The following is a 26,092-nucleotide window of genomic DNA, read 5'->3' as shown; positions in this document are numbered from 1 at the left end:
CTGTAGTAGTTCCCCTTCCCCTCTGCTCTTTGAGTCCAGGAGCAAATCTGTGCCCTTGCTGGTATTCCACCTCCCCTGCTCAGCCTTCCCTGGACCTGGATGCAGGCGACGTCTGTCTGCAGTGGGATGAGCGTGGCTGAAGGTGTTGTGAGGGGTGGGGGGCTGGGGGGAATGAGAGGCCATCTTTGCCTTCCCGTCAGTCCATTGCAAACCCAGCCATGAATGGGACTGAGTTGTCCAGAACGGGCCTTCCATTTGGTATCTCTGTTGATGGACCCCGGAGGCCACAGGCTCTCCTGCTGTCCTTCTTGTCACCCTCTTTCTACCGGGAGCTCCCTGATGCCACACCGAGCAGCCCCATGACTTGCCACAGCCAAAGCTCTGCTGCACCTTCCACTCTGGGCTGCCAGGCGCTGGGCCTGACCCCCTTTCCTGCTTGTGCCCTTGACACGGGGGAGGCAGCGCTGGGCTGACCACAGGTGATGATGCCCAGTTGCCGGCAGAGAGAGGCGAGCAGATGGGGAGCTTCCCGGGGCAGGGAGCTGACATTCTTAGGAAAATGGAATCCAAAACGGTGGGCAAGGAGCTACTGGAGAGGACTTGGAAGGTTTAGATGCTTCCTCCTGTGGTGCTGAACCCCGCAAGGCCATGGTCCCAGAGCAGCATCAGGAAGGGGGTTGATAACAGACAGAAAATGGCAGCCTATCTTTGTAGGGTACCATGGGGTACCCACCCGTGCTTCTGATCGGCACAGGGAACGACCAGACAGAGTTAAATGAGAATCTCATGTCCCTCATTAGTTTAAAATCCCTTGACAGTTGCCCGTTGGTCTTGGGATGAAGCCTAAATATCTTAACATGGTTTCCAAGACCTCGTACGAGCTGGCCCTGCCTACTTCTTTGACCTCCGCTCTACTTTCTTTCTGCCTCCTCAGGTGACCTGTTCTGTCTTATCCTCTGACCCGTCACGTTTCTCTCCAGTTCACAGATACTATTCCATCTTCTTGGAATGCTCTCCTCATGGCCCAGTGTGCTGGGTAACATCTATGATGAGGTCAGGCACTTTGTACGGTTTTCCGTGGCTACATCCCCAGGGCCAAAAAAGAGAGTCCTCCTTATAGAAGATACTAAAATAATATTTGCTGAATGAATGGACCCTTAAGATGTACGCATTAATGAATGGAGACGTGGTTAAGAGAATCAGGTCTGTAGCTCGCATTAGGAGCGGATCAAATCCAGGTTGCCTGGGTTTGAATCCCAGCCCTGTTTGCTTGTGAACTAAGTCTGTGCTACTTCGGACAAGTGACTCAGTCTCTCTGTGCCTCCTTCTCCTTATCTGAAGGGTGAGGATGCAGAGCCCGCCTTTTGGAGATGGGATTTTTAAGTTAGTTACACTTGGATGACGGCTGGCACGTATCATCTCCCTTACTGTGATTCCTCACAGAGGCTGGCCTGATGCCCCACCTCCTGTGCCAGGCTCTGAAAGTCCCTTTGATAGATGCCTTCTCGGTACTCTGCCTTTGACACAGACCTCCATACGATTGCAGACTCATTTGCTGCTCTGATGTGTTTGATTAATGTCTTTCTCCCACTAGACTTTAGGTTCCACGAGGGCAGGAAGTAAGTGGATTCTGTCCACCGTTGGAGCCACACACCGGGGGCTCCAGCAGCATCGCGTGGCCTGCACCACCTCTGGGTTTGCCACCGAGGGTGGGGCCCGGGGGTGCTGGCCTGACGCTGGCTCTGGCTCCAGCCTAGCTGGGTGAAGAAGGCCTGTGTCCAGCCCTGAGGCTTTCCCCCGCTGTGTCCTGCAGGCACGGACATGGCTGTCTTCTGTCTGCTGTGCGGGAAGCGTTTCCAGGCCCAGAGTGCGCTCCAGCAGCACATGGAGGTCCATGCGGGCGTGCGCAGCTACATCTGCAGCGAGTGCAACCGTACCTTCCCCAGCCACACAGCCCTCAAACGCCACCTGCGCTCACACACAGGTAGGCCAGGCCGGGGACGGGCAGGGCAGGGCAGGGTCTCTGGGAACCGCTGTCTGCATTTCCCTCCAAACACATCAGGCGGAGGTGCCCTCAGCCCTCCTCTGCTCAAGCGTCGGGCATGCAGGGGCCTCCTCGAGGTGCAGGTCAACGTGGACGGTTCTTATCCTGTCCCACCCTGGGCACCTTTGGTTCTCAATCTCTCTGTGCCCAACAGAGAGGGTACTCATTAGAAATGCAGGCTCCTGGGTCCCATCTTCAGAAACTTCCTTCCATTCAGTGGGTACAGGTGGGATCCGAGACTCAACATTGTTAGTAAATATTCCCCAGGGATTCTGATGCAGGTGGACCCAAGACGAATTTTGAGAAAACCCTGCCTTCTTGGTCTCTGTCTCTGCCTTTCCCCCTCCCACTGCTGGCCCACTCCACACACAGACACACTGTGCACACACACAGTGGGAACGTGGCAGAAGTGGCCCTGCTTATTCCACAATAACAGATGCACGTGTTCTATACTTGGGCCTTAGCCCTGTTTAGGGGAGACAGTGAGGTCGTATAAACAGTGAGCCATGAAACATCCCTGCTTAGCCAGTTGCAGATGCTGGGGGAGGAGAGTAGTTGTGAGTCAAGGGGTCTGGGATGGGATACTTGGTCCTGAGAGCCAAGAGGCATTTGCTTCCTTGCAGCAGCCCCTGACCCTCTAGCAAGGTCATGGGTGACTTGAAAGCCTTCCTTTCTCTGGCTGTACATGGATAAAAGGATCGCCTGTTTCTGAGTCTGCATGCGTCTTTGCTTGTGTGTGTTCTGTCCTGCTTTTGGGGTGAGAGGTGGGTGATGGAGCCAGGGAGACAGAGAGGCAGACTCTCGTTCTGAGTACGTAGCAGGGTATGTTCTCATGTCTGCTGGAGAGGGTATAAAAAACTCTGTGTGCCTCATGACAGAATTGGCAGGACCCTTTCCTCACTGTTGGGTCTTATCGTGCTCTGGGATTAAGTGGCAGGCTCTGCTGGATACGGGAGGGGCTTTGTTTATCACGGACCGAGCTGGCCTGGCCTGCCAGCGGTGGGCATCCTCGCCAAGGACCCTGCCTGGACTCTTGCTTCTGGATGCTGTTCCGTTCAGGGGAGCATATTGACTTAGCATCACCAGATTTGCTTAGAACTTTTTAGATTTACTGGCTTCGGACAAGGGGAGGTCTCAGAGGGGAAGGCCCGACAAGAAGGGCAGAGGAGGAAGGGATGCTGACAAGGGCTTTCTCTGTAGTGACCGCATAAGCATCCCCTGCAGGCATTGGGGTGGCCAAAAAGTTCACTCGGGTTTTTGGTAAGGTGTTACAGACAAACCCGAACGAACTTTTTGGCCAACCCAATACATGCACCTTCCTGTCAACACCTCCCCCACTGGGCCCCCAAGTTCAGCCTTATCAAAGGTGGCCAGTTACCTTTCAGCCATTTCTGAGCATTCTGCTGCTGGGTCCCATCAGTTGGATTCATGGGACTGGAACCATCCCGGTCCTGCTAAGTCCACCCAGGGTATCCCCTGCCCTGCCCACACTAGCTCCTGAGAGCTCAGATATCAAAATGCCCCCGGCCCCTGTGTCAATCATGGCTCAGACCCATGGGGAGGGACTATCTCCAGACATCGTTTAGGAGAAGTACTTGCTTTTAACCTAGGCAACATGGAGCATGTGTGCCGCCTACACCAACGCCCATCGATCTCACACCAGCGAGGCCCTGTGCGCACAGCCGTGCACAGGCTGAGCACAGCCCGCACAGTGCCTCATTAATATTCCCTTGTCCTCGGCCCATTTGCTGCTGCGGCCGGGTGTTCAGCGACAGCAGCTGTGTTGGGTAGGTTAGTCCAGCCGCGCTCTTGGCATTGATGGATCCCTGATTCACACGGCTCATCGTATAATAAACTCTCTGCTGTGTTGAGTGGGGGAGCTGAGGAGCCCACAGGATGGGGCTGGGGTGGGGACGATGGCACTGGGCTTGGCCAGTGCCAGGGAAGCCACCAGGTGAGGACAGACCGCTGGGGTCACAGGTGCGCTGGGCAAGCCGGAGGGGGGGCTCTCATTAGTCTCGTTTGTCCTGTACTTAATGTCAAGCTCATTAAAGAGGCTACAGAGTTAATCAACATACCACAAATTGGATTTTGAGTTCTGCAGCCAGTTTTGTGTACATTATAGCAACACTGACACGATTAACTCTCAGGGTGAGGATTTTAGGCCAGGTGCTTGCCATGTTTCAAAATCCGTGTGTGTGTGTGTGTGTGTGTGTGTGTGTTGGTGTCTTTTTTTTCCCCCCCCTAACTTTTTATTCCTTTCCCTGGGCTGACTCGAGAGATTTCATATTTAAAGTCATGTAACATGTGACCCACTGCCATAATTAAATTCATAAAAATCGGATCAAACCAACCTCTCTGCCTTAACCTTTTGTTTTTTAAACTCTTAGGGCCCCCCTCTGGAGGGGAAAGGCACAGACAGACAGCGGTGCCCACCCCCCAACCCACCGTGTGGCTGCCGATATACGTTTTCATTACCGGCTCCGCTGAAGTCTCACGTGGCCCTTGCTTTATTTATTTATTTATATCTTAACGAGGATACTGAATTCTCGATTAAAGTTGTAATCGTTGCCGATCCAGTAAGGAGGGGGAGTCGGATGTCAGACGGGGCTGTGTGTGCAGACGTCTACACGCAGAGAGGGTGGCACGCGGGCCCAGGCGTGCACAGACCAACCCTCACTCTGTTAGACACACAGCTAATTAGGAGCAGGGTCTGCATGGGCCTCTCCTTCCCTGGGGTTGGATGGGGCTGGCGGCTGGGGACCGGCCGGTCTGCACAGCCCCCGGCAGCGAGGGCACGGGCAGGTGCCAGGAACTCAGGAATCTGCTCATCCCCAGATCTGCACGTGGAGGCTCTCCTCTGAGCCCAGGGCAGGGCCCCCTAGAGTGGCTCTGCTCTTGGAGCTTCTTGCATCCTACCCCTCCGATGGAAGCGCTCCCACCCACCCGTCTACACCCTCGGAGCATCTTGCAAACCTTCCACCCGTGAGCGAGCCCGCCAGGGAGCAGACCGCAACATTCTTTCCCCACAGAGCCTTAAAAACCCTTCAGAGCTGTAAGAAGAGATGAGAATGCATGTGGGTGCAGGGGCTTGCGTTCGAGAAGGGGGAGGTTTGGTTAGCGGCCTGAGGAGGGGAGAGAGAGAAGAGAGTAAAATATCATTTTAAAGAGGAAGTGAAGGCGCAGGCATGCAAGTCTATAACGAGAAGGACAATTTATGCCCAGGCACGAGCGCAGTTTGACATGGGGATAATGAAAAAACGTAGGTCATTGTGGATGACTTAAACCTTCAGCAGCTGAAGAAAATGTATGAAATGCAGAGGACATTACACGGTTGGCAGCCCCAGACATCTGCAGAGGGACAAGTGAAATACAGTGGGCCATTCTTTACCATAAACTATGGCTGTTGGAGATGCAGCCCAGAGAAATTGTAATTACAGTGACAAGACGAATCAGCGATATTTAAATATTCATGAACGAAGTCTGGGGTAATCAATCTATCTTTATTGTCTGCGCCTTCACTCCTGTAATAAATAAGTAGCTGAAGTCCTCACCTTTCATCCCCACAAAGCCCCCACTTTGGCTACAAAGGGAAAGATGGTTAATCCCCGCACCCCAGCCTCAGAAAGGAAGCTGCTGGGCCTGGATTCCAGGCCGGGGAAAGGCAGTTCTCCCCACGTTTCATATACTGACATTTCCCGAGCATCTGCTTAGGGTTTACTCTGTGTTACGTGCTGAGGCTGCAGGGATGAACAAGGTTCCCTTCTTGCCCTCACGGTGCTTCTAGTCTGTGGGCACGGTGGGTGCCACAGCCGATGCAACACAGCATGTCAGTTAGAAGTCTGGTAAGTATCCAGTGTCCAGATTCTGGCACCAGATCTGCATCCCAACTCAGCTCCTTATTAGCTCTTTGACCTTAGGGACCATGTTTAAGCATCTCTAAACATCTCATTTTTGTCTTCTGTAAAATGGGAACGATACTGTCTTTCTCGTGAGGTGGTTGTGATGATTACGTGATATGATTGATCCGTGTGAAGTGCTTAACACAGCAGTGACCACTCAACAGATGTGGGCCAGTTTAATGAAAAAGTGCCGTGAAACGTGTACTATTGCTACTACTAAAAGGACAAAATGCTGGACATTGCTTCTCTCTGGGGACAGAGGAGAAGCGACTCAATTTGCCTGAGCAGGCGGCGGGGTGGGGGGAGAGCGCTAAAGGGAAACTTCCAAACCGTGGTGACACGTGAGCTGGACTTTGATGGGTGACTAGGAGTTCGCCAAGGAGAGAAGAGGAAATCACGCAGAAAAAACGGTTGCATAAGCCTGTGGAGGAGGGGAAGAGCAGAAGGGAATTTGGGGGACACTGAGAACATTGGAGGGATTTTTTGAGGGTAGGGGAGTGAGGCTGGAATGGCTTTTGCCCCTGACCTAGAGGAAAGGAAGCTGGGGGAAGGGTCTCGAAGCCCCTGGCTCTGCTCTGCCCTCAGGGGGACCTGCTTTCTGGTGGCTCTGTTCATCCCTGAACCAAACGGGCTCTCTTTTCCCGAGACTGGCCCTTGAGGCGTGGATGGCCGCTGGGCCACGGTAAAGTATGGACACGTGTGGACAGGCGTGCTCCCTGTCGATGCTAAGGGGCTGGCAGGGGTGGAGGGTCCCTCAGTCATCTCTGGAGGTGGTGACAATAGGCAGCCTCTTCCTCCCGGTGCACTGAACCTGCCCTACCGTCCCCTGGAGAGGGGGCCGGGGGAGGCGGGGGCCTGATCCAGCCCCTTGTCCCCACAGGTGACCACCCGTACGAGTGTGAGTTCTGTGGCAGCTGCTTCCGGGATGAGAGCACGCTCAAGAGCCACAAGCGCATCCACACGGGCGAGAAGCCCTATGAGTGCAATGGCTGTGGCAAGAAGTTCAGCCTCAAGCACCAGCTGGAGACACACTATCGGGTGCATACAGGTACTGAGGACACACAGCTGGCTCCGGGGCGGGGGGGTGGGCAGGGGCAGGTGGGTCCGCAGAGAAGCCCGGGTGCCCATGGTCCCAGGCTGAACCGAAGAGTGGAACCGCTTCTGTTAAGGGTTAGTACGGGGACCTGAGTGCCACTTCCTCCCTGCAAGGGCGAGGCGGACTTTGCTAGTCAATCACAGCACTCTTTCCGGGAACCCAGACTAGCCTTCCAGGCGGCCATACCAAGAGCTCACAGAGGATATCCGTTCCTGAATCCTGAATTGGGGGTCAGTTGGCCTGATTAGCTGAAAGTGAAGGCTAAGGTGATTTCACGTGACTTGAGGGTTACAGTAAGAACTAGGTGACATTAAGTTAGGTTATGATGAGGGTTGGGAAAAATTGTACGTTAGATTGAGTTCGGTTCAACGATTAGAGAAGCAGTTGGATTTACTAACCCCTCTACATGTATAATATTTTACCATTTCAAAGGGCCTTCATGTTCCTTTTTACATAAAAGTAATGTGAGCAACTGTTTTCTTGGGGCCTGAGGACAGAACAGGTGGAAGTGGTCCCGATATCCAGAGTTGCCAGAGTTGGGGGCAGTGGATGCTGGAGCCGGCCCGAGCCTGCCTGGGAAAGCCATTGTGCACATCTCTTTGCAGCCCCATGTTCTGTGTCATCACCTTGGTTGCTTAAAATTGGCTACAGTGGGAGGGTTCACAACATGGCCATCAGCAAATGCTACAAAATCAGAGCTTTTTGGAGAGCCAGTTGTCAGACATTTACAGCACACTACCAGTTGGGGGGTAGATATTCAGAAGGACTTCCTGTGAGGATGAGACATGGTGGAAGGTAGTGGAATGTGGCAAAGTAGGAAGGCTCCCCTGATCAGGGGAAACAGCTGCCTGAGCAGAGGAATGGGGAGAGGTGATCAGACAGGTCCTGCTGGCCCAGGGGAGAGAGTGTGTTTTCCCGGGAGGGGAGGTGGGCAGAGGGAGCAGTAAGTAGAGGATACATGTTGTCATGGCTCTGCTTTGGGCCACAAGGAGAGGACGGGGTGCTTGTTGCTGACAACTAGAGTGACCCCCAGGATTTCCCAGAGCCCCTTGTCGGAGATGTGACCTGCCGGGTGTATCATTAAGTGCGCTGGCGCTGACTAGCGTAAATAGCTGGTCGATAGTTAGATCACTTTGGCTGTTCATTACTTCATTATTTGCAGGGGCCTCTGCACGGAGGAGTATCGATAGCGAGATGGCTGGCCAGTTAATTACTGTATCAGAGCAAGGTTCCCTCACATCCTCTGCTCAGCTCCAGGGGGCTGTAACAGAGGGTGGGCGGGTCGCAGCTTGGGCGTGGCCGTGCCCTCCCAGGTTCTCTGTCCCTCCCCCATTCTGGCCCCAGAGGGGAAGGCAGGGTCCAGGGCAGGCTCCAGAGCCTTAGGGGAGTAGCCATTCCCAGGTGTAGCATGTTTGCAGGATGGGGGTCCCCTCAGTTTTACCCCACCTCTGTTCCCCACCATCTGTAGCCCTGTAAGGACTCCATCCCCTTGCTCCCCTGGAAGGCACTGTGTGCTGAAAAGCCATCCCTAAGCATTTGAGAGGCCTCGCGGGCCCTCTTCTAGACCTCCCTTTCCTTCCTTAGGAAGGGGAGAGTCCGTGCCCCTGAGAGAGTTAAGAATAAGTCCAGGGGCTGGAGCTGGCCCACATCACGGCCACTAGCTACGTGTGGCTATTTACGTTAGTTACAGTGAACAAGATTAAGAGTGTAATCCGTTGGAAACTAACACACCATTGTAAATCAACTATACTTCAATTAAAAAAAAAAAAAAAAAAAGAACGTAGTTCCCAGTCGCGCTCAGGAGCCAGATGTGACTCGCGGCTGCCACACTGGATGGTGCATCCATTGCCGTGGAGACTGCTGACCTAGAGGGATGGGAGCCTCCAGCAAGCCCGAGGGGGTGCTGAGGGTGCAGAACATCGCTGGGGCGGCTCTCACAGCGCCCTCCCTCTGTCCTGGCCTTCTCCCGCCCTCCCCCCACAGGTGAGAAGCCCTTTGAGTGTAAGCTGTGCCACCAGCGTTCCCGGGACTACTCGGCCATGATCAAGCACCTGCGAACGCACAACGGCGCCTCGCCTTACCAGTGCACGATCTGCACGGAGTACTGCCCCAGCCTGTCCTCCATGCAGAAGCACATGAAGGGCCACAAGCCCGAGGAGATCCCGCCCGACTGGAGGATAGAGAAGACTTACCTCTACCTGTGCTACGTGTGAGGCGGCTGCGGCGGGGGAGCGGGGAGCAAGAGGAGAAGAGAGGGAGCGGGATGAAGTCCAGGAGGACTGTGCAAAAAAAACCACAACAAAAAACAAACAAACAAAAACAAAGAAAAAAGAGAGAGAGAAGGGAAAAGGAAACCTGGGGGCTGTCGGGCTCTGGGTTGTCTCTGGGGCTCCAGGTGACCTGGACGCCTGGCTGAGCCCCTCCCCTCGGGCCCTCCATCCCTCCTTTCCTGGCTGGAGCTGGGCCTGCTCTTCTTGGATGGGGTGGAGGGGCCTTTTGTTCAGCTCGGATGGTGGGATGTTCTTCTCTTCCCTCCGCCCAGATCCTCCTTTTGTGTCCGGAAATGGAGACGAGGAAGGGGGGAGGGCTCCTCCAGTCAGAGCCAAACCACCTCTGCCTGCCGTGCTCTCACTGACCCCTCGGGAGGTGGGGGCTGAGGGATGGGTGGGCTGGGGGTGCAGAAGGGGGGCCTGCAGATGCTGGGGCTGGGCGGGGTCACTGGCTGACACAGACGACGGCAGCTCTAGCTTGCTGGGGGCAGACTGGGGGCAGGGAGGGGTTCTCCTGCCCTTCCCATCGCTCAGTTCATCTGTTGCTTTCTTCCGCTCCGCCATACCTGGGTGCCCCCTCATGGTCTTCAGGAGCCTCAGGGCTCTTAGCCCCTCCCCCCGCTCCCGGCTGCCCGGCTCCCCTTGCCTTCTGTCCTCTCAGTCCCCCATGGATCCGGGTGTCTCCCTCCTCCTCCAGCTCCCTGGTGGGGAAGCTGCGTCTGACTCCAGAGCCCCTACTTGCACCCTTAGCTTTCTGAGAACGCAGACGAAGTAAATGGAATGGCCCATCCCAGTCTAGCCCTGTCCTAAGCCAGATTCCTGCTCAGCTGCTTTTGCTTCCAAAATGGAAAAAGGAAACAACTAAATACACACTATCCCACCAAACAAACACACACAAACACAAACCCCCTACGGCCCTCCTTCAGCCCCTACGAGGAGGAATCCATCAAAGGGCTCATTGCCCATGGAGGGACGTGCCCTACACCTGGAGGGGGGACCCCTGCCCCGGGAGGGTGTCGGTGAGTCGTGCTGGGGACCCTTTGAACATACTGGACCCCAGACCTGGTGAGCTCTGTGGGAGAACCCAGGTCCAAAGGGCGGTACAGAACTCCTGGCTCCCAGGGCCCCCCAGTCCACAGGGAGGAGGTGGAGGAGGAAGAGTTGAGAGCGCTTTGCCTTGTGTTACGTTTTGCTTCTTTTCTGTGTCCTCTGTTATTAGCACGTTGTACTTGAATTACCTCAGTTTTTTGTGACCTCATGAGCTTTTTTGACCCCTGCCTGTATCTCTTTTTCGGTTGGGGGTTGGAAGGATGGGGAGAGCGTTCTTTTCTGTTTCTTGTGTAAGTTAATGGCTAGTTTAATAGGCTTCGGCTGGCCAAGGCCCTCCCCGTGTCCCCTAGCGACGAGCCTCGCAGCTGGAGGGAGCTGTGCGGAAGGAGCTGAGTACTCAGGATCCGAGTGGGAGGCCCCGGGCAGAAGGTGGGTGCCTGCCGGGGACCAGGGTGCCGGGGGCACGGCAGAATCACAGCCGGCTCGGCCCAGGCGTGATGTCATCCTGCCTGAAACCCTCTGGAGAGAATCCCACCTTTCTTACGGTTTGCTGGGTCATCCGGGTCTGGGCGCCTGTGTTCTTCAGATCCCTGCAAAGGCGCGACCCCACCTCTGTGTGCATTATCATTGCCAAAACTGGTCTCTTTTCAGGGCTGGCTGGGGACAAGCCAGCCTGTGTGTTGTTGTGATGGGGCGGGGGTGTTGTTTTTCTAAAAGCTACCTCTTATGTTTGTCCAGTTCTTTCGTTCCCTTCATGCCTCCCATCCTGCTGCTCTGCTTCCCCCCCACTTCTCCCAGCCTCCCCTCCCTGAATTTTTGGAAAGCACATTTGCAATATTTGTGTTCGCTTTGGGACGGGTCTTCCCGTTTCACCTCATGCTTTATTTGTAAGAGTTGTGGGTTGTTTTTTTTTTTTTTTTTTTTTCCTCTTTCCTTTCTCTCTCTGAGAAAGTTGTGGCTGCGTTTTTATCTTAGGTTTTAAAAAGTGGTTTAGGGAAGCGGTTTTGGGGAGAAGGGTTGTGAGGCATACAGGGAAGTCGGAGGGATGGGTGCTGCTGTGACCACCCCCCTGTCCCTCGGCCCCATCCCTCCTGCCCTCCCCTGTAATCTCGCCCACCAAATCTGAAGGCCTTAAAAGTTGTGTGTTGGGGGGATATAGACTGGGGGGGGGGCTGTGTCACTAGACCGTTGATTGGGGATGGTAATGTAGGAAGGATGCTACTTTGCAACTATAATAATGACTTAGTGCTTTGGAAAGGAAAAAAAAAAAGTTAAACTTGAAATATGTAACTAGAGCAGTTGTCATGTTTATAATGTGAAAAGAGTGGAATCGTTGGGGGAGGGGCCGTCTGGAAGAAATCTTTGTGCACTATTGCCGCCTCCCCCAATCTGGGAAGAAGAGGGGGCAGGCTGGCCCTCAGGGGATCTGTAAATCCCAGAAAACAGTATTGGAACAGCAAGATGTCATTCAACTTTGGTGGGGAAGGAAAAAAAAAAAATCAAACTATTCCATAGACCTAGCTGACCCCTCTCCGTCTCCCCTACCCTTCCCACACAGCCGGGTCTCCTCCGCTGTTCGTAAAAGCTGAGAGGGTTGAGCTAATATTTACAAATTGTAATATTTTTGTAATATTTGTTAGTTCCTTCATCAGTTCTACCGGACCTTGCCCTTTCCTTTCGTAATGTGAATAGGAAAAAAAAAAAAAGACAAAAAAAAATTCACCACCACCACCAACAGAATATCCCTTTGTACGTGCGTGTGTGTGCGTGTGCTTGCTGTGTGCGGTTGTGTGTTAAATCATGCAGTATTGTTGTAATCTGGTGTTGCAGCGTTGGATGGTACCTAATCAGCCCCTGCCTGCCCCCACCATCCCGGAGGGATGGATCCTGGTCGAGAGGTAGGGAGAGAGGGTCGGGGCATGGGGTCTCTGAAGGATGCTGAGTAGGGAGACCTCTGTACCGGGCTCTCCCCTCCTCTCCCATGAAGCCCCGGACACCCTGAAGAGACTCCCAACATGTCTCTTTCCCAACTTCCTGCTCACAAAGACAAAAGAATTCTGACCTTGCCAAGGTGGCCAGGCCTAATGGCCAAGGTGAGGGTCAGAAATTATCTGGAGGCTTTAGATGTGTCTGCACAAAGAGGGCTAAGGAGACGAGGAGGGTGGAGACTGCCCTCTCCCCAGGTGAGATCCCTCTTCTTTGCCATCTGGTCCCTTGGTCACCCTGCTGCCTTTGGCTGTGGTACTGCTGACAACCGTACTTGCTACTGCCTTATCCAGCACAGTGAGCTTTCTCCAGCCTGGAAAGTCCAAGTGGATTAATAGTTCCTTTCCTATGTTCAGCTCCCATGAGCGTGTCCCTTAATGCTTTTGGTGACATTTCCCCCTCACTCATGTGCTCTTTCCCTATTCACTCCTTCACTCATTCAAAGCATTAAAATCCTATGTGTATATAGGATAGACAAATATATAGAGAGATATATATATAGCAAGAGAGAGATATAAAATAGTACATATCATTGCTGCTTTGGGCTGCTTTGGAGGAGGCCACGAATACGGGGAAGGGAGATCTGGGGTATAGGGGTGGGAAGGGAGGCTGGGGGACCCAGTGATTCCGTACAATCCAGGGATGCAACGCGGGCTTGTTTAATCTTTGTGCCTGAACAGTTTTTCCATGTTTAGAAAAGAAAAAAAGAAAAAAAAAGAAAACCTGCTGCAATTTTTCACAAGTGTCTGGTACCCTTCCGGATGCTATTGGTACAACTGGCTGCTGGGGTGTTGAGGCCTTGGAGGGATGGGGCCCTTTGGCTCATCTCCTTACAGGGGAGTGACCAGTGGCGGGGGCAGCCTTCTGACCCTGGGGGGACTGGGGGAGATTTGTGGCCAATTCCCTGCAAGCCCAACGAGGGTGAAAGCTGGGGGCACGGGACATCGGACAGAAAAGGGGGGAAAGATCGGACTGTGTTCGTTCTTCCTAGGGCTACGTTAAATCTTTTTTCCCCTCCCATCTTGTTTCCTCCTTCCTGGAGCTTCGTGGCGGCACTTACCTGGATATTTCAGTAGGAGGGAAGAAGGCCAGACTATCCCTACGCAGTGGGACTGATGGGTGGAGGAGAAAGGCACAGCCGACCAGGAGGAGTGCAAGACAGACCAGGGGAGTTGGGTCAGGGGAAGAGGGCTGGGGAGAGGGGGTTCAGGCCTGTTAGCCTGAAGCCCCGCCTCCCTGAGTCCTTGGCATCCCACTTTGCAGACAGGGTACCAGCCTCCTGGTGTGTGTTATAGGAGTTGTTCACATAGTGTTATGCATGATCTTTGTAAGGTTAAGAGGCCGTGGTGGTGCACCATGACATCCGACCCATATATATAAAGATAAATATATATATATATGTATGTAAATTATAGCACTGAGGGCCCTGCCGCCCTGCTGGACCAAGCAAAACTAAGCCTTTTGGTTTGGGTATTATGTTTTGTTTTGTTATCTGTTTGTTTTCATGGCTTGTCTTCTGTCGTGACAGCACAAGTGCCAGTCCAATTGCTCTGTATTACAGAATAGTGTTTTTAATTAATTAATGTTCTAGTTCATGTCTACCTCAGCACCTCCTCTTAGCCTAATTTTAGGAGGTTGCCCAATTTTGTTTCTTCAATTTTACTGGTTACTTTTTGTACAAATCTCTCTCTCTCTCTCTCTCTCTTCTCTTTCTCTCCCCTCTTCTCTCTCCCTCCCTCCCTCCCTCCTCCCTTCCCTCCCCTCTCACTTCTGTTTGTTTCATTCTCTCTCTCACTCTCCCCTTCTTCTTGCCCCCTCTGGCCCCAGCCCAGCCCTGCGACCCTGCGTTGTGCTTGCCAGCCCTATCTGTCCTAGCCCCGAAGCAGTTCACCCGAACTTGTGCGGTCCTGGTTGCAGCTTTCCCCATCTGCCTTCGTTTCATGTAGATTGACGCGTTTCTTTGTAATTTCAGTGTTTCTGACAAGGTTTAAAAAGAAAAAGAAAAAAAAAATACGAATTTACTGCTGCAGGTTTTTTTCTCTCTCCATGTGTCACTAAGTGAAGTTTGTGCCTTCTATAGCAAAGAGAATATTTTTTACATCCTACTAACAGTAGATTTTTTTGTAGTGAACATTTTTTGTATTTTTATTTATAAGTCTCATAAGAAAAATAGCAATGTTCAGTTGTATACCTTGAATCTGCAGTTAGAAGAGAATAAAGTTAATTCAGTTGTCTCTGGCTTGAAGTGTCCCCCCTTTTTAAAAAGTGCTTTGCCCCTTCTGCCTTTTCTTGGGTGGGGAGGATCCGAGATTTCTGTCTGGGGATGGGAAAGAGAATACATTACACCGCAGCCTCACTTATGTGGCACTTTTATGCCACATTTTATGAGGTGCATACCCACCTTCATGACATATTTATCAAATAAGTTTTAGTTTAAAAAATAGCATTAAGTACACAAATAGCATTTGATCCTTGGTACAATGAATGTATGAAGCAGGCACTTGTCTATTTATCCCTTCAACATGGGCATTCATCCATTAACTTGCACAGTTACCGTTGTCTTAAGCCTTGGGAATGCAGTGCGAATAGAGCAGACAACTCCCTGCCCTCAGGAGCTGACATTCTAAGCCACTGGGTTGGAATGTTTGCTTAGGTTATAACGCGTTCTGATGCCACAGCTGGTGAGTGGCAGAGTCAGAACCTGCATCTAGATCTCTTGATTCCAAATCAGGTTCATTCTTTCCTGACTCCAGAGGCAGGGGGCTCCTGTCTGGTCTTTATTATACAGATATTTTCTTCTTCTTCCTCGCAGCCAAGTGAGTTTCATCAATTTCTCACCAAGAAGCTGCCACCCAGTTAAAGGTCCTCGGGTCTGGCAGCTGGCCCGAGTGGAGAAAGGAGAGGGAGCTGGGGGTGCAAGCCCAGCATCACCACTCGCAGAATAAAGCATTTGCACAAAATGTGATGGGCTCGACTCCTCCCGCCCCGCTGTCTCAGGGCCCAGCCTGCTTATCTGGGTGTGTCTCCTTTCCTCTCCCTGGGGATGGGAGCATTGCCCTGCTGGTAAATGTAGCCGGAAAGCCAATTCCACCCAGTCTCAGACACGCTGGCTCAACACCTCTGCCCGAGGCCATCCGACCTGCCCAGCGCTGACCAGAATAATCAAAATAATCCGTCTTATCACCAAGACTTAGGAACACAGCAGGGAGTGCGGCCCCTCCAGGGTGTGAAACCAGTGCCAGGCCTCAGGGGCCAGCCTGGCCTCCAGCATCATCCAGGAGTCACTGGGAACCATCCTCCACGTGATACCCTCCGGGCACCAGCCTGCAGGGAGGCCCAATTCCCTGCCTAACCTGCCCGCTCTGGGTGCTGACTGGAAGAGGGGCCTTTCAGCCCCTGTGCTCTGGGACCCTGGGCTGGGGTCTGTGTGACCCTAGGGTTGTGAGCTGCAAACCACCTGGAGCTACACTTGCCTCCCTGGATGGACGACAGTCCCTCTGCCGGGTGGCTGCTCTGTCCCGCTGTCCTTTCTTCTCTCCCCTCCTCTCCTGGTCTCTGTGCTCTGCTCTGTCATTTTTCCTTCGCCTCACCTCTCTCTGTTCCTCTCACCCAATCTTTCTCCCTTCTCTCCACTCCTCTCCCCTTCTCTCTCTCTCTCATTTCTCTTGGGGTTTTCTTTTGGCCTTTGCGTCTCTCCAGTATTCTTTTCCTCTCCCCACATTTCTCATCTTGGAAAACAATCCTTTGCCCAAAATATATTTGGTTTGGTTTTGAGCCTCTGCCCCATTCCTCCAAGCCGTCCACCCAGCCCTTTCTTCTCCAGGTCCCCGCTCGTTCCCCACGCCTCTTCCCGGTTCCCTACATCCCCTCCTCCCCCTCAGGCCTCAGCTTTCTCCTGACAGATGGGAGGGCAGTGAGCACTCCCTCTTTAAAACAACATTTAATCGCCGTTTTCTGTTCTGAGACATCAAAGCTGGAGCTTAGGCGCTGCGCTGGGGTCGCAGTGCGCGGTCTCTGAGGGAGAGGAGGTGAGTGAATAGGGGCCGGGCTGAATGGGCTTTGTGTGGCCGCTGGGGTCCGCCTGCTTTACATGCTCTTTGACCCAGATATGATCTCATGGAGAGAAAGGGGCCCTGGCCAGGCCAGCCTGAGAACGCTCCCTGGCCTGACTCAATCCCCCAGCCCGCCCCCTGCCCACCCCCCGCCAGCCCAGGCGCAGCTGCCCTCTGCCCCAGTCCTCCGAGATGGGCAGCCTCCTCCAGGACGGGACTTGCCAAGAGGGCGCTCTGCTGGGGTCCAAGGAGGGGCCGGGCCGCCGAGGGAGGGGCTGCATCCCTCTTGGATGCGTCTCCAGGGACTTAGGTGGAATCCCACTCAGCCCCACACCGAGGCACGACGTCCCTGCCTGGCCGAGGCTCCTGGGGTTCTGGCGGGCACTGGGGTCACACGTATCAGCCTTAACAGCTCTCCTTCCAGCCGCTCTGAGGGGCCCCCCCCTCCCACCAGAGGTGGGAGAGCCCAGGGGCAGAGCCAGCGGAGACTTGCTAAAGACTCCAGCAAGTTGCGGCAGGTGGGCAGACAGATGTCCAGCTGAGTCCAAGGCCACAGCCTTCTCCATCCAGCTCAACACTGCCAGGGCTCCCCACCTGGCTGGCCCGGAGCCCCTCACACCCCACCCCCACCAGGAAGGGGACAGGACAGAGAGGTACTGACCCCAGGTCCTCTCCCTCCCTGTGTCCACCCTCTGCTTTGCGGCAGCCAGAGGGATTTCCCAGAAATGCAAATAGCATCATGTCACTCCTTTGATTAAAGTCCCTCATTACTCTTCAGATGGAATTCAGACTCCTGAACAAGGCTTACAAGACCCTCCATGATAAAAACCCCTGCCCACCACCCCAGCCTCATCTCAGGATCACCGCCCCCTGCAAGTGTCCCCAGCCACCCCCCACCCTGTGCTCCTGACTGCAGATGGTTTCCGGAAGACACCGAGCTCGTCCCCTGTGGGCCTTTGCGTGTGCTGTTTCCTCTTCTAGGAACTGCATCACCGCTACACACTCACCTCCCTTTGGTCTCAGCTTCTCATTGTTCAGGTCTCAGCGCAAACCCTAGTCTCTCAGGAAAGCGTCCCCTGGTCGCCCTGAGGCTGAATTCGGTGCCCCTCTGGTCCCATTGTCCTAGTGCGCTGTGATCACCCACTTTCTTAACTGTCACCATTAACCCAACGTTAAGTTCCCTGAGAGCAGGAATTGTGTGTTGTGTATCTTCATATTCCCAGAGCCTAGCGCTGTCTGGCACACAGTCGGCACCCAATAAATCTTTGTTGAATAAACAGATGGGAGAAAGAGGTGGAGAAGGAGGGAAGGAGAGGCAGTTAGTATCAGGGGCTGAGGTCGGAGTTGCCAGGGACGGTGGAACTGGGTAAGTAAATGCACATCACCTGCCATCCAGGCACCTCCACACGTGCGTGTCACTGGCTGCGTACAGACCTCAGCAGAGGCGGCCCTGCCTCCCCTCACACGTGCCCATGTCAGTTCATAGAGACGCCTGAAGTGTGATTGTCATGTGCAAAGGGAGGAGCCAGCCCAGGATCGCAGGCAGGGAGCCGCCTGGGCATCGCTCTGTGTGCATGGGTGTGTGTGTGTGTGTGTGCACGTGTACACGCGTGTGTAGACACCTGGTCCCGGGCCATGATGGGGGGGCCAGCCCCCAACTCTCTCTGTGGCTCTGGACCCCGCCATCCCCACCCACAGCCCTCGCCCCTCGTGGGCTGGCAGGAGGGTGGGCTCCTCTCTGGGCTATGTTTTCTGCTCCCCCGGGGGCGTCTCAGTGCAAGTGAACTCACTCATTTAAACCTGACTCTGCAGCCCCGCAGCCCCCTGCAGCGCTAATTACCCTGTAGTTCTAAACTGATTGCTGTACACTAAGCTTGAGCCCTCCTTTACTTATTTACTGACTACATTAATAGCAAAGCTGCTGCTTTCTGCTGCTCACGACTGTACCGGCTGGCTGCACCCGACGTTCTTCTGCCTCTCCCCAGGGGGCGGGTGCAGAGATGCAGCCTGGCACCCAGCCCCCAAGTCTGTCCCCTCATGGAGCCCCCGGGGCTGGACAACAATGAGAAAGTCATGGCCTTCGCCCTACGTACTCCCTGACCCAAGGGAGAGGCTCCTTCTTTGGTTCTGATTCTTCAGTAGGGCAGGAGCACTCGACACCCCTCCACGCACCCCCAGAGGGATCTGCTATCTGGGGGACTCTTGGAAGCCTCCCTTCTGTCTTCATAGCTCCTGTGAGGTGCTGAGCACTGGCCACATTTTACAGATGGGTAAACTGAGCCTGTGACTCTAAGCGGTCGGTGGTGAACATGGGGCTTGAAGCCAAGACTTCTCATTCCATCAGCTCTGTGCTTTCCTCTCCGCCAGGCCGCCTGTCCAGGACATGTCCTCCCCTGGGTGTCCCAACCCACCCAGGTTTGACAATTTCCTTTCAGGTGTATGTTCTCACAGCTTCCACTCCTTGTAATGAGGCGGGAAGTCTTGTGTTGAATCAAAGCCTCCATCTCCCGGCTTTTTCTGCCTCGTTCACATTCCTGCCCAGAATTTGCTGGAAACTTGGGCACGAGAGCCTTTCCTTCACTCTCAGTAGCCTTTCCCAGGGCAGACCTAAGTCCACCCTCGGCCACAGGCCCACGCCCTCCACCACTCACACCTGGGCAGGTCTGGAGAGCGGGGCCAGCTGCAGGCTTCTGCAGGGTAGTGTCACCATGCTGCCTGGCACTGTCTGCTTCTCTGAGTGCCCTCAAGTCCCATGAGGCAGAGCTGGGCCCTGGCCTTGGGGCCTGGCAGCATTTTGAAGCCCAGATGGGCCCCATCAGGGTGCAGCATATGGACCCGTGGAATCAAGGATCCAGCTCTGCTCTGATTGACAGCGTGATGACTGCTGTGCTGGGCACCCCCTAAGGAACAGGGGCAGCTGAGTTCTGGCTGAAAGAACCTGATGTCGAGAGTCAAGAGAACCTGAGTCTGAGGCCAGTCTGCCATTCACTGTGTGACCTTGACTGTCACTCAAAACTGCTCTGAGGTCCTTTTTCCTCAACTGTAAAATGGGGTACAGTAATGCCTGCCCTGTCTACCTTCAGGACATTGTCAGCTGAAGCAGGCATGTGAATCAGCTTTCTAAACGCCACAGTGCTATAAAAATGAAAGCAATAAATTGGCGGGGTAGGCGGACAGGCTCAGGGCTGGCCTGAAATGGGGGGCCGGTGGCCTAGACATTCATTTCCGGGGCTGGAGGGAGCCCTCATAACCAGGACCCAGGAGCCTCTGCTGGCATCACTGGGACTCTGTCACCACCTAGTGGACACTAGCTGCAGGTGCTTCTACTGCTCTGGCAGGTCTGGAAAGGCGCTGGGAAAGCACATCCCCTTGTAAGGGACTTTGGTTCCTTTGGGGTCCCTGCTATACCAGGTCAGGCTGCGTAAGGGGAAAATGTGGTCCAGATTTACGCCAGAAAAGAACCACCTTAAACTATTCGGGAGAAAGTTCACTTGCACTTTCCAGAAGTTCTCCTGAGTCAATGTTTCTATCCTGACCCTTTTTCTCCCAGCTGTGCCCCTACTGACCAACTGGCCTTGTCAAATCCTGCTCCTCCCATCCCAAAAGGCTGAATGGGAAGATGCTGTCAGCCAGCCCAAACCCCAGGGATCCACGGGGCCTCATCTTACACTGAGGGAAGATCAGCTTCGGGGAAATCCAGCTCCTCAAAAGCTTTGCTACTGGGAGAGAGGCAGGCAGGCCAAGGGAAGGGTACACAGGAGCTCAGGGGGCCCCAGCTCCATCACTGAGGGCCTGAGAGGTGACAGCAGGAGGTGGGGGCAATGGGACCAACTCTTACTTCCTGAGAACCTTCAGAGAGCCTAGGAAAGCCATAATGGAAGGTTGCTAAAGTCAGCTCCTGTCTCTAACTAGAACTTCCCTTTTAATACAGCAGGTGAGCCCATGCCTGTCCCCAAACCCTCCACAGAATTCTCCAGGAGGCAGTGGACTCTCCCATGCCTTGGACATTTGGGTCTACAAATGATTTGATTGGAAGTGGTCTTAGGCCAGGTCATTACGTCTCTCTCCACGCCTCTTGGCACCTCTGGCCATCTCAGATGGATTCAACTGAATGGTTTGGAAGACCCTTCCCAACGCTAAACTTCTAAGATTCTATGTCTCTTGCCAACTGGAAAGATCCTCAGAGCAAAGGATACCTCTGGCTCCACGTCACCTGTTAGCACTTGTTTAAGAAGCAGCATTTCACTTGAGTTTCTCCCTCCACCTGGATCAGTGTGAGGGCCAGCTTAGAGTGAGATTCTAGTGACACTAGGTGGTGAGAAGGGGGAAATGCATGCATGATGGTTGGTCTGATGGGCAGAGAAAGGAAAAGGCTTTTCCTGATAAATCCCCATCTGGGAAGGGAGGGAGCCACAAAGTGGTGGGAGTAGGGGTAGGGGTGGGGATTGGAACATGCAAGTTTAATTTGATTGATATCCACCTTATTCTGAGAAATCTCTTGCCATTTAGCCTTCTTCCTTAACACTGGTTATCCCAAGCCCTGGCACTTGACCTTTCCCTTAATTCCCCGGAGCACAGCTGAGACCAGCCTGGAACATTTAAATTAGATTTCTCGGAAGTCTCAAGGACAACGAAAGAAAATAAGCACCAAGAACAACACAACATTAGCCCAGATCTCTGCCTGCCTGCCTGCCTGCCTTCATGAGACCAGGCCATCTTTAATCCCTACGACCAAGAAGCCCAATAAAGTGAGACCCAGAGTGACGCGTCTAATGGATTCTCTGTCCATCCTCCTATCAAAGGTCAACTGCTCCTCCTGGCCTCTGGGTCTCATCCTCCCTATCTTTCCAAACTCTTTGCTTCCATACTTTTCTCTCTTCGGCATCCATTTCTCCCTTTCAACCAAATTATTCCCATCAGCTTTACAAATACCTGCCATTTTAACAAACTTTCCCTGACCCAACATCCCTCTTTAGTTAACACCCAAATCCTCCTTCTTTGAACAGCAAAATTCTAGAGAGAGCTGTCTATACACACTGTCTTCTTTCATTTTTCTTACAACATTTTCTGATCTGGGTTTTATCTCTTTTACTCCATTGAAATTGTCTTATCAAGGTCATCAGCAGCTCCATCTTTCAAAAGATTGATACCATGGCTACTTTGCTGTCTTCACTTTGCTTGATCTCTCTCAGCAGCTTTCTAGATCCCTGGCTCCTTTTGCAAACACTTACTCTCCTGGTTTTACCCCCTACCCTAAGGGCTGCTACTTCTCAGTCTCATTGGCTGGCTCCTTCATCTTCCTCTACTGAACTTTGGATATTATATTAGACTATCTCCGAATGCTTCCCTGATCCTCTGACCTTAACTATATACTTCTCCCTGTGGTGTCTACTTCTGTCATTTTTATACGTGCTAATGACTCCCAAATTTTTCTCTCTCGTCTTGAGTTTTCCACTGAGTTCCAGACGCAGCTGCTTAGCTGACACATACATTTTAATGTCGATCAGGCGTCTCAAACGTACCATGCCTTTTTCAGAAGCCCTGTCCACACATAGCCATGCCTGTCTCTTCCACTGGGGATGTAGGATAATGCTAGCTGCTATAACAAACAGATCCAAAGTACACAATGCCTCGAATATAATAGAAGTTTATTTCTCACTCCTTCAGCTATCCAAGGTAGATGTTTTTGGTTGGCAGGTGGCTCTTCTCTACATCCTGTGGTTCTGCCATCCCTGGAGGTCCTGTCATCCTCTTCATCTTCCAGAAGAAGGGGAGACAGAGTTTGAAGGGGACGTGCCGGCTTTTTAAAAACCTTGGCCCACTAGTGATATGTCTCTTTCCCGCTTTCGTTCCCTTGCCTTGTACTCCATCACATGGCCACATCTAACTGCAAGGGGGACAGGAAAATGTCTTCCAGCTACGTTCAGAGGAAGGAGAGATTGAGTGTTGGTGAAGAACTAGCGATTTCTGCCACAGTCCGTCCTTCTGGTCAACAAATATCTGTTTACACTCTTCTTCCCACACTTGGAACATTCTCACTCCCAAAGAGAAATAACCTCAAACTCCATCCTGTCATTGTATCTGTTTCAAAATTTGTGGGTCTCTGGGTGACACGCAGTCCTCACCATCAGTTCTTTGAACGAAAAGCAAGTTACCTGTATCCCACCCCCATCCACGGGTATACAGCTAAAATAAATGACAGCAGTCCATGCTGGGCAGCGTGGAAACATTTAGTAAAACCACTTTCTGCAGTAATCAGTTTTCTGCCCTTTCTTGGTATAAATTAAGGTTATATTTCTCTTGCAGTTAGGTGTGGCCAAGTGACTCATTTCTAACAATCATGTGAGCAGGGGTCATTTGTATTATTGTTGGGAAGAGGTTTGTAAAAGGAAGTATCCCCTGCATCACTTTCCTAAGGCTATCATGACAAGTCGCCACAACTTGAGGGCTTCAACCAACAGAAACTTGTTTTCTCACAGGTGTAGAAGCCAGAAATCCAAAACCAAGGTGTCAGTAGGGCCACATTCCCTCTGAAGACTCTATGGGAGGATTTTTTTCTTGTCTCTTTTAGCCCCTGGGGCTCCTGGCATTCCCTGGCTTGTGGCAGCATCCCTGCCTCTGTCTTTACCTGGCCTTCTTCCCTGTGTGTCTCTGTGTGTTGTTTCTGTCTCTTTTAAGGACATTCTCATTGGATTTCGGGTCCTCCCTAATCCACTATGAGCTCATCTCAATCCTTACCTTAACCACATCTGCAAAGACCCCATTTCCAAGTAAGGTCATATGCTGAGGTTACAGTAGACATGAATTTGGGGAAGACACCATCCAATCCACTATAGCCTCCTTTACAATAAAAATCGCCTTTTACCATGGGAAGAATGGGACACATCCAAGTCCGTAGTCCACAGGGACGGTGGAGCCCTTGTACACAGATTCTCATGAAGACCCCCTGCCCTGGCAATGGGGAAAGTTCTGAATCTCCGGTCTGGGAGGAATCCCCTTGTCCATCTCTGAAACCCCTGGCTCCAGCCTCTTGGAAATCATTTCTTGACTGTTATGTGTCCTGGTCTGAAGTGGGTTCTGGGAGGTGGGCCTCCCTCAGGACAGCACAGCTTTCACCACCAGCCTGATTCCTACTTGTACAAGTTCAGGGGCTGAGTGTAATTTTAAGCTCCAACCTTCCAAGGCCTTTACTGGAACAGGTTCATAGGTTTTTTTTGGCAATTCAATTTCTTAAAAAACAACCTTTAGATCTATTTGCTTCCAATCCATTCCTCATGCTGGTTACCACACTCAAAATTCTTTCCTACACATAGTTGTCAAAACTGCTTTTATCATTGGTATTATTATTAGTAATTTTTCTTCTTCCTCAAATCCAAGCCTCCTTGTCAACTTCCTAGTGGCTCCCTTGGGGTCATCTGAAAGAGCTGGCTTGGGTGGAATCATAACGCTCTTAATTTGATGTTTGTCACGGAAATGAATCCCTTTGTAAGAGAATTTTTAATAATGAGGCTTTATTTCTTGAAGCCTTTTCCAGTCTTATTTCCTGTAATTATTCAATACATAGGGCATAGCAACAGTCAACTTACCTACATCCAAAAAAAAAAAAAAAAAGCAAACACACAAATGTCTGGATACACCCTATTTTCTTTTTTTTTTTTTTTTTTTTTTTTTTTTTTTTCATTTTTTTTTTACAGCTAGGAAAAGGGATGTATTTATTGTGCTCCCATTAGAAATTTCCAAGATGAACATATACGTATATGTGCATGTAAATATATATAGACTATTTCTGGAAGCATACAAGATAAATTATTAATAGCATTTCTCATTCTGGGTAAAGATATGCCATGAGTACGCAATGAATGGTATTTTTAAACTACATGCGTATATTGCTGTTCAATTCAATACCAGGTTTTGAAAGGATTAGAGGAAAAAAAGCAAAGGAAATACAAAATAGTTTTTTTTTTTTTTTTTTTTTTTTAACATCTTTATTGAAGTATAATTGCCTTACAATGGTGTGTTAGCTTCTGCTTTATAACAAAGTGAATCAGTTATACATATACAATATGTTCCCATTTCTCTTCCCTCTTGCATCTCCCTCCCTCCCACCCTCCCCATCCCATCCCTCTAGATGGTCACAAAACACCGAGCTGATCTCCCTGTGCTATGCGGCTGCTTCCCACTAGTTATCTATTTTACATTTGGTAGTGTATATATGTCCATGACACTCTCTTACCCTGTCACATCTCACCCCACCCCCTCCCCATATCCTCAAGTCCATTCTCTAGTAGGTCTGTGTCTTTATTCCCGTCTTGCCACTAGGTTCTTCATGGCCTTTTTTTTTTTTTTTTTCCCCTTAGATTCCGTATATATGTGTTAGCATACTGTATTTGTTTTTCTCTTTCTGACTTACTTCACTCTGTATGACAGACTCTAACTCCATCCACCTCATTACAAATACCTCCATTTCATTTCTTTTTATGGCTGAGTAATATTCCATTGTATATATGTGCCACATCTTCTTTATCCATTCATCTGTCGATGGACATTTAGATTGCTTCCATGTCCTGGCTATTGTAAATAGAGCTGCAATGAACATTTTGGTACATGACTCTTTTTGACCTATGGTTTTCTCAGGGTATATGCCCAGTAGTGGGATTGCTGGGTCGTATGGTAGTTCTATTTGTAGTTTTTTCAGGAACCTCCATACTGTTCTCCATAGTGGCTGTATCAATTTACATTCCCACCAACAGTGCAAGAGTGTTCCCTTTCCTCCACACCCTCTCCAGCATTTATTGTTTCTAGATTTTTTGATGATGGCCATTCTGACCGGTGTGAGATGATATCTCATTGTAGTTTTGATTTGCATTTCTCTAATGATTAATGATGTTGAGCATTCTTTCATGTGTCTGTAGGCCATCTGTATATCTTCTTTGGAGAAATGTCTATTTAGGTCTTCGGCCCATTTTTGGATTGGGTTGTTCGTTTTTTTGTTATTGAGCTGCATGAGCTGCTTGTAAATCTTGGAGATTAATCCTTTGTCAGTTGCTTCATTTGCAAATATTTTCTCCCATTCTGATGGTTGTCTTTTGGTCTTGTTTATGGTTTCCTTTGCTGTGCAAAAGCTTTTAAGTTTCATTAGGTCCCATTTGTTTATTTGTGTTCTTATTTCCATTTCTCTGGGAGCTGGGTCAAAAAGAATCTTGCTGTGATGTATGTCATAGAGTGTTCTGCCTATGTTTTCCTCTAAGAGTTTGATAGTGTCTGCCCTTACACTTAGGTCTTTAATCCATTTTGAGTTTATTTTTGTGCATGGTGTCAGGGAGTGTTCTATTTTCATACTTTTACATGTACCTGTCCAATTTTCCCAGCACCACTTATTGAAGAGGCTGTCTTTTCTCCACTGTATATGCTTGCCTCCTTTATCAAAAATAAGGTGCCCATATGTGTGTGGGTTTATCTCTGGGCTTTCTATCCTGTTCCATTGATCTATATTTCTGTTTTTGTGCCAGTACCAAACTGTCTTGATTACTGAAGCTTTGTAATATAGTCTGAAGTCAGGGAGCCTGATTCCCCCAGCTCCATTTTTCGTTCTCAAGATTGCTTTGGCTATTCGGGGTCTTTTGTGTTTCCATACAAATTGTGAAATTTTTTGTTCTAGTTCTGTGAAAAATGCCAGTGGTAGTTTGATAGGG

The 26,092-nt window shown here is 51.3% G+C and overlaps 1 protein-coding gene and 1 long non-coding RNA gene across 4 annotated transcripts in view; one reads left to right on the top strand and one right to left on the bottom strand.

Annotated features, from left to right (window-relative positions):
- Window positions 1–14,587, top strand: part of ZBTB16 (zinc finger and BTB domain containing 16) — a 190,500-nt gene extending 175,913 nt beyond the window's left edge. For 2 of the 3 annotated variants that reach the window (XM_082411088.1, XM_082411089.1), the window contains exons 5-7: window positions 1,814–1,984; window positions 6,827–6,994; window positions 9,026–14,587. In XM_082411088.1, coding sequence (XP_082267214.1) covers window positions 1,814–1,984; window positions 6,827–6,994; window positions 9,026–9,255 — 569 coding nt within the window. In that variant the 3' untranslated portion in view covers window positions 9,256–14,587. The remainder of the gene's footprint in view (window positions 1–1,813; window positions 1,985–6,826; window positions 6,995–9,025) is intronic. The other variant, XM_082411090.1, reaches the window with a different exon arrangement.
- Window positions 14,304–26,092, bottom strand: part of LOC309637116 — a 276,838-nt gene continuing 265,049 nt past the window's right edge. The window contains exon 3 of the long non-coding RNA XR_014250418.1: window positions 14,304–24,038. This is a non-coding gene — a long non-coding RNA (uncharacterized lncRNA). The remainder of the gene's footprint in view (window positions 24,039–26,092) is intronic.

This window comes from Balaenoptera physalus (assembly GCF_965194825.1).
Source record: "Balaenoptera physalus genome assembly, chromosome: 10".
Taxonomy (NCBI): Eukaryota; Metazoa; Chordata; class Mammalia; order Artiodactyla; family Balaenopteridae; genus Balaenoptera; species Balaenoptera physalus.
Note: the sequence above shows the minus strand (reverse complement) of the source record. Positions and strands in the feature narration are given on the sequence as shown.